The 8,548-nt window shown below is 39.3% G+C and overlaps 1 protein-coding gene across 2 annotated transcripts in view; it reads right to left on the bottom strand.

Annotated features, from left to right (window-relative positions):
• The window catches only part of WEE1 (WEE1 G2 checkpoint kinase), a 14,062-nt gene extending 5,520 nt beyond the window's left edge, over nucleotides 1-8,542 (bottom strand). Inside the window, exons 1-6 of one of the 2 annotated variants that reach the window (XM_024757120.1) lie at nucleotides 8,049-8,542; nucleotides 6,380-6,585; nucleotides 5,854-5,917; nucleotides 5,316-5,488; nucleotides 4,710-4,831; nucleotides 1,135-1,281 (exon numbers count right to left, since the gene is read on the bottom strand). In XM_024757120.1, coding sequence (XP_024612888.1) covers nucleotides 1,135-1,281; nucleotides 4,710-4,831; nucleotides 5,316-5,488; nucleotides 5,854-5,917; nucleotides 6,380-6,585; nucleotides 8,049-8,348 — 1,012 coding nt within the window. In that variant the 5' untranslated portion in view covers nucleotides 8,349-8,542. Of the gene's footprint in view, nucleotides 1-1,134; nucleotides 1,282-4,709; nucleotides 4,832-5,315; nucleotides 5,489-5,853; nucleotides 5,918-6,379; nucleotides 6,586-7,385; nucleotides 7,482-8,048 lie in introns of those variants that run through there. The other variant, XM_024757121.1, reaches the window with a different exon arrangement.
• Nucleotides 8,543-8,548: the final 6 nt, after the last annotated feature.

Genomic DNA, 8,548 nt, shown 5'->3' on the forward strand with positions numbered 1-8,548 from the left:
CATGTGGGATCTTCCTGGACCGGGGCACGAACCCGTGACCCCTGCATCGGCAGGCGGACTCTCAACCGCTGTGCCACCAGGGAAGCCCTGCATACTTTTTTTAATGCAAGACAATCTAAACGCATGTACCATTTTGTTTTCTGAATAAAACAGTAACATTTTGATGGCATTTTACAGGCTAGAAATACCACCATGTTTGTACAGCACATAAGTTTTCAAAGCATCTTCACAGCTCAGTTTATTCTAATAACCCTGTTAGTAGCACTGATATTATAACTGTAGTTCCAAAGATTAATAGAAGAATGGGGATTTAATTTTTTTTTTGTCCAGCTTGTCTATATTTTAAAATATTCTACAATGTACTAATTACTACTTCTGTAATACAATTTTGTTTCAGTTTAACATAAAATTACGTAGGCCTACACCTTGATTTGTACCACTGCATCTTCAGTTTGAAACCTCATAAGCCTTTGAAAGAATACTATGAGGTTGGTCTGAGCCATAGTATGGTCGATCTACTAGAGCCATTTATATATAAAAATCAATTTTTAGCTGAAAATGATCTAATGGTAAAGAGAAAAAAAATAAAACCACTATGTTCCTAAACTCTCCAGTGCTTATTTATCTGCAACATTTTAAATACATTTATAATCACAATACATCTATCATTTTGTTTTCTGGGTCATACAGTGACAATTTTATTATTTCTTTTACAGACTAGAAATACCTCCAGGTTTGTAGCACCTATGTTTTCAAATTTATCATTTTATTCTAATAACCATGTTAGTGGCACCAGCATTAATTTAAAATTATGGGTCTATAGCCTAGTACAAGAGACGGGCTTTAAACACAGGTTCTTTTAGTCTCCCCAAAGTCCCACTCCGAGACTACATGGTTCCCATAAGATGCAGCACATTTTTAACTTTTAGTAAAAGTGAGTTTGTTATTTCAAATTTGGGATAACAAGGGAAGAGGTGATGGGAAATAAAACAATACTAATAAGTGGATCAAAAATCTTTCAAAACTAACAATGAAAAAACAAAGCAAGATGTTTATGTTCCCATATTATTTTAATGAAGTCATTTATTCTCTATAACCCTAAAGAACACAGGTCAGAGGATCTATAATACTTACTAGGTTTTATATCCATGTGAACCAAAGACATTGAATGAATATACCTCAAGCCCCGGCCAACTTGCAAAAGGAGATCCTTCAACTCTGCTTCTGTAAAGTAACTCATGCTTCTGTAGTTTTCACTTATGGCATCAGCTAAACTTCCACCTAACAAACACAAGAAAAATTAGAATCTTCTTCTTCCTGAAATATTATTTTTCTTCCATCTTTACTGTATGACCACACACAACCAAGAAAGTGACATTTTATATAGGACCTATTCTCTTCAACCTGTTTGTGAAATCCAAATTTTATTTATTCTTTCAGTAGGTAATACACTCACCAGTACAAAGTACAATGTAAAGTCTCTGTCTTATGAATACATACTTCAGCAATGCACCTGGTTCTCTTTCCCAGAGTAAATCAATGTTATCAGTTTCTTACGTATTCTTTTCAACTCCTCTTTACACAAGTGAAAACATATTTTCATTATCTTGAAGATCATTCTCTACCAATATACAAAACTACCCCTTTCTTTCTTGTGTCTACAGAATTCCACTGTATAATTGAATGGTAATACACTAACCAATCCCCTAATTGATGGACATTTAGAAATAATTTCCAAGCCTTTAATACTACATACTGTGGTCTCAGGAATAACTTCGTACATTGGTCATTTCACACATATTTAGTATATCTCCTACAAACAAACTGCTGGGTCAAAGGGTATGTACAATGTAATATACACATGCATAGTGTGTGTGGGAAACAGTGTTTTATTACATATAGAATACATTCTGTAGCTGAGAGGGCCATTTCTGTTTATCCGGCAAAAGAGCTTAGAGTTGGTATTCACACCATCGGTGCCAAGATCTGATTGCCTCTGAAAGCTCACATAAAATAACAGTACACTCAGTTTCTGATTTCAAAATGGCTAATACTTAAATTCTGCTAGCATAAGCTTATGTAAATCTGGGGATTTGGAAGATAAATCTGGGGCAATAACACACACACACAAAGTGCCCCTTAGAGAAGGCTGTACCAATTCATACTCCCATGTTTAATGTGTGAGAATACCTGTTTTCCCACACACTTAACAACAGAGTCTAAAAATTTTGTAAGTAAAAAACAGTATCTTAGTATCGTTTTAATTTATACTACCCTTACTATGAATAAGAACATAACCTACTTTTATAGAATCAGTCAAACCAATTAGCTAATTTGTTTATACTTTAAAAAACTTTAAGTTTATACTTAAAAACTTTGTTTATATTCTGTCTCAGAGGAAACGAGGAGTTATTGTAATAAATAAATAAATAAATAAACCACTTCCGTTTAAAGCTTAGTTGGGAATAATAAAATCAGAACCAAGGTAATAAAATCTAGGTCAATGATATACTACTCAGAAAAGGAGGTCCTATAATTTGAACAAGACTGAATAACAAAACGTCAAATGTGTTTAAAAAAAAATAAATAAATCACACACCTGGAGAGCTTAGGATTAAGTATGTTTTCTGAACTTAACTTGAACAAATCTTTAACTGCAGAGCAAGTCAAGAAGCCTGTCAGACAGGTGAGCTTGGAGTCCTAGATCAAGTTTACCAAGAAATAACATGGCTGCTTTTTAGTGGGTCTAGCAGCTACAGCTAGGCCAGTTCCTTCTATCTTGTTGCTGAAAGGGCAAGAGGTGAGAAAAGCAAACTATTGATCTTTCAGGTTCTCCTCCCCTATCTATCAACATTTTTCTACACCTGTTTATCAAGAGTAGAAATTCAGTCTATCACCAAACCAAGAAAAAAGGCTCAAAATGCAAACGATGTTTGAGACAATAATGAAATTCAGTTAAGATAAAGGATATCAGTTAATCAACACAACAAATGAATGATAACAGAATCCTTCCCTGTGAAACTGTAGAAAAGGATCTAAAGACCAGGCCTATTAGGACATTCAAGGGTTTATGTGGAGAGAATGGTGGAAAAGGGAAACAAAAGAAGAGCTCACAAATGTATCTAGATAGCCTCACTGTCTTTCATCTAAGCAAAATAAACAACCATACAAAGAGGCAGTCCTATTTTACAGAGGTCTATTTGTTTTTTAAAGACCCATATTCCTTAAGTGTTTTACAATGCTCCAAAATAATAAACTATTTCAAAAGATTATTTTATAATCTAACTTTATTACAGGACAAGGTCTCTGTAATCTGAGAGGGTTAGCAAGATGGCTCATTCCCTCCCAACTCCCAGGCCCAAGAGTTTTCTCAAAATCATCTGAATGACACAACCATGTATCTGGACTGTGGCTGAAATACTTGAGAGCCAGGCACATCCAACAAGGTGAGAGACAGATAGAAACTAAAAGGAGACGGCATCTAGCAAATATGGAGGGGAGAAGGTATTATGGTAAAGCTGTACTATTATTAAATGCAATTACTAAAAAATGGAGGTTAAGAAACACAAGGCCGTGGGCGATAGCTTCAAAAATGTTTTGATGGTATGAAGAGAAACATTTTAAGAGATGTGTGAAACAAAATAGCAGCAATGCTGTACACTGAGCACTTACTCTTTCAAGGGTGGAGATTAAAATGACAACTCAATGAGAAGTCAGGTATGAGAAATGAGTCTTTTACTTCTGTTTTGTTTTCAAATACAGAAAACCTGAATCTACTACCTATAACACTTATTCACAAGCTATGAAATGGCTGGTCTTAAGAAAAAATGAGAATCAACAAAAATAATCTCTGCTACTCGACTGTTCATTAAATTCTAAATTCTCTAATATTCACTGAAGATATACAGAAATAAAAATCCATCATATATAAAGATATAGGTATTTAATAACAGCTGTCTGTAAGAATCAGAAGTGAGGCCGGGACTCTGGTAAAGCTTTAATAAAAAAGGAAGGACACACGTTGATTGCTGAAGGACCTGATGAAATTCAAAGCTATACAAAGGTCCAAAGTTAAACCTCTATAAATGCTTGTTTTAGCGGGGGAAGGAGGGACGGAGGCACAACTAGGGAACTAAAAGAGCATAACTCTTACTTTACAGAAACATCTCAGTGGATTATAGTGGTAAATTAGGTTGGATAGATGGAAGGGGGAGCAAGATTCAACAAATGGCTAAATTTATATCAATGGAGAGTCACTGTCATTTTTTTTTTTTTTTGAGTCACTGTCATTTTATGAGTAACCAATATCAGTTTTAGCAGCACATAAAATGAAATGGAAAGGGAAGGCTAGATGCAGGGAGCCTGGATTATTAACTACTATATCCCCCACACACACTATGCTAAGTGCTGGGGATACCAAAATATATATGGCAAGGCTGCTGTCCTCTCAAGAAAATCAGTTTAATATGAGTAACAGGCATACAAATAATATGCACGCAAGAACAAGGTTTTCAATACTAACTTCCACGCAAGAATTACTTGCACTTGAAATTCATGTTGAAATTCAAAGATCAGGCTTCCGATCTTTGAATTTACAAGAGATAAAAGATATATAGAATTAGAGCAAGACTTTAGATAAAAAGAAGTATCTCCTTGGTGTTCATTTTCTTGAGCTTATGAGTTTACAAGGGAACCATTATATTACTCACCATTACAATATTCATTCTGTATAAGCATATGGTCATCTTCTGCCCATGCAGAGAAATATCGAACTACATGAGAATGTTGTCCAAGCACTGCATGAGCATATACTTCTCTCAAAGCGTTCTGCCTAGAAGTTTGAGATTAAGAGAATGGTAAATCATTTTTATTCAAGCCTGAAATGAGTTAATTTATCTGAAAGTTCATAAAAGAATCTTGACTTCTGGATCTATCATTATGCTGAAGGACAACTTGCTTGAAAGAGAGGGAGTTAAAACTCTGTACCAGATTTTTCCAAAGACTTCCATTAAAGAATGTTAGAAAGAAAGAAGCTAGCTGGCCCTAGAATTCAGAAAAGATGAAACTCCACTTTACTATGAATTCATGGATGCTACTAGAAATAAGAAATTTAAGTTAGGCTCCAAGATCAGACCCCTTATATTATTCTTCCAAGTCCAATAAGAACTAATGGCACAAAATGAAATGGATCTGATTAAATCATTACAACTTCTCAAACGTTAGAGAATTAAATTCAATGATTGACCACCTAAAACCTTAACATTTGTAACATCATACTGAACAAAAGAGAAGAAGACAAAATCTTTAATACATACTCATCAACAGAGCCAGCCAATGGCTTTTTTGATCGCTTTATGGCATAAATGCATCCATCCAGCCTCTTCACACATTTAAACACAGAACCAAATTCTCCAGAGCCAATCTTCTCTAGCTCATGAAATTCTGTTGTATACCGTGACTTCATATTGCTTTCAGTAATTGTAATTCTCTGTAATAAAAAGTGTATCCATATATATATATATATATATATATATATAATACAAAGGTATGAAAATGATTTTTTCACTATGGTGATAGCACTATGTGTGAAATTTTTAAATTTTATCTTATGTTTTGCAGGTGCTCTGTGGGAACTGTTCCATTTGTAGATGTGTTTTTGATGAACTTGTGAGGAGTGACAAATTCCGCATCCTCCTATTCCACCATCTTGACCCCTCCCTAAAAATTATACCTTATGTTTTAACATACATATATGGTAGCTTGCATATGTGGCTTATTTAACATGTATATGTGGTAGCTTGTTAAGACGTAGAAAATCAAATTTCAAAAACAATAAAATCAAAATCTATTTACTTTAGCAGGTCTTGTTTCATCTTCAAACTCATAATCACTGGCTTCCATGTCTTCACCACAGGAACTGAAAAATATTATTTTTTCCATCAACATATCTGACAGATAAATCAACTAGAGATCCAAAACTTTGTCTGACAGGTATATAACAAAATGAAAATTTAATGAATGAAAACAGAAAAGAAAGCATTTAATTTTGTAATGACAAGATACAGCTCAACTGATGGAAATGTTGTTCTTGCTTAGATACACCAACACCACCACACATATAAAAAGTAAAACCTTTGGAAATCAACCTTCTCTGCCTGTCTCATTTTGACACCAGCAGATTTCCTACTATCTAGGCTCTTTATTCCTTCCTTTCCCATACCACTCTTTTCCACAGGTGATTACTGAGAACTGCTAATAATGGAGAAAATTCTCAGTGCATAAACTTCCATGTCATTCAGTTGAAACTAAACTTTAATAAGTATACCAAACCAATCTTGGGTGGTTGGGGAACCACACTGTTGAATAATAAATAACTTACTCATTCCAGTACGTTCTCTTTCTTCTACGACACTGTCCTGAGGAATGAAGTAACACAGAATCTGGAGTAAAAGGATTAATATTCACTTGAGGAGTCTGTCGTATGTCAAATTCCCTTTTTCCTGACTTTTCAGTATCCATGAATAGAGAACCACCTCGGAGTTTGACAGAACTGGAATCGATTCCTCGAGCTTTGGAGAGCAAACTCTAGGAGGGGGAAAAAAATGTTTAGGATCCAAGTGCTATAGCTGGCCTTCTCAACCTAACTTTCAACAAGGCTTTCGCGAGCCTGAATGTGTAGGTCAAAGCAACACACAAGCCTTTGTTATCTTTCAAGCAAAATAAACAGTGGTTAACTTAGGAGCCTGAAGCTGGATACTAACCACCTTTTCCGAAAAGGCCAAGTAAAATAAGGTCTCTAACCCTAAAAAGAATATAAATGCAGACTAAAATTAAGTTCATTCTAGAGGATAAAAGTTAACAAAACCTTTCTATACATCTAAAAGTGGAAAGCAGTCAGGGAGCCCCATAAAAGCTCCCCTCCCCCATCCAAGTAGGGCTTTGAAAGCCTCCTCCGTAGGACTCCTCCCCTCACTTCCAGAGGGATCTTGCCGTGAAGTCGGCTAGCAAACAGTAGAGCACAAAAGCACACATCTTCCTGAGGTTTATGACTAGTAACGGTACTGAAACTGACTCACTTAAAAAGGTGCATTTCCTGCATTAATCTTATAAATGTGGCACCTGTCTTAATTTCGGGAAGTGTCCGTTTTAAAATCTTGTGTTACTTCTAAAGTTCTACAAGTGGTCATCTGCTTACTCACTAGCCATTCAGCAAACAGGTGCTTAACACCTACTTCTTTAAGATACCTTATTAACGGTATATGAAAGCCTGAGGGTCCAGGCAACAACACCAATGCTGGTTTTTAACAGTTGGACGTTCCTAATCCTGACACTTAGGCTGACCAAATTTGGGAACTGCAAACCCAAGGGTGTAAACAAACGCTTACCCAATAAATATTCTGTCCGGAAAGAGGCTTAAACGCTACCCCTTAGTTATTTACGAATCTTTTTAAGACTGTAAATGCTTGAAGGCCAGCCTTTTCTCCCAAGTCGAAGCGCAGTCTCCCTCCGTATCTCAAACTTTCCCCCATAAGGCCACCTGATACGAAACGATAAGCGCATGAATTTTTTTTTTTTTAACCGAACTCCTGCGTGCGCCGCCCAAATTACAGGACAGAACACTGCGTTTAAAAGCCACCTGATGGCTGCGGCGCTCAGGAGTGTCAGGTGGTCGGGCCAGGACCACTCGAGCATCATTCCAAACCACGTTATCGGTGCCACACTCCCCGCTGCCACGCTCGGGGAGGCCCCGACTCGGCGGGCGTTAAATCGTCAGCCACCTGGACTGCGCCGATCAGCCCTCTTGAAAGATGAAGTTCCAGACGAGGCCCATTGTTCAGTTACATAATCTTAACGGACAACTTCTGGGCAGGGCCCAAAAGAGAGGCTGCCAACTTTTTTGTTGCGGCGCAGAAGAGCGAGCGCGGGTGCGGCCCGGCGGTTATGTAACCGAACCCGGGCAGCGCCGCGCTCGGCTCCCGGCGCCACTGCCTTTTTAAAAGGCTAGGCCGGCGCGGGCTCGGGGCGCCCCAGCAGCTGCGTCCTCTCACCTTGGGGGTGTGCGGCGTGTCGAAGAGCCGCAGCTTGCGGAAGGTCTTGTGGGGCGGGGTGCCCGGGTGGTCGGGCAGCGGCGAGCAGGGGCCCTCGCCAGCCCCGCGCGCTCCGCAGCCCCGCGGGGACGCATCCCCCGGGCCGCCGCAGCGCACAGGCGAGAACGAGCTGCCCAGAAAGTAAGCGGCTGCAGGAGACTTGACCGGCGACGAGGAGCCGAAGCCCTCTTCCTCCCACGAGTCGCCCTCGGCCCCGCCGCCCGCCGCGTCCGCGCCTGGGCAGGCGCCCCGCAGCAGCATGTCCTCCTCCAGCTCTCCGGGGCTGCCGGGGGCCGGGCCGGGTGAGCGGCGGCGCTCGGGCCCGGGCTCTGTGGGGCTCCGCGCGGGCGGTAGCGGCGAGTCAGGCTCCTGAAAGGCCGAGTCCTCCCCGGTGCTGTGGCCACTGCCTTCCTCCTCCTCTTCCTCCTCCTCCTCCTCACAGTCGCTGCTGGGGGAGAAGA

Source organism: Neophocaena asiaeorientalis, unplaced genomic scaffold, assembly GCF_003031525.2.
Source record: "Neophocaena asiaeorientalis asiaeorientalis breed wild unplaced genomic scaffold, Neophocaena_asiaeorientalis_V1.1 scaffold504, whole genome shotgun sequence".
Classification (NCBI taxonomy): domain Eukaryota; kingdom Metazoa; phylum Chordata; class Mammalia; order Artiodactyla; family Phocoenidae; genus Neophocaena; species Neophocaena asiaeorientalis.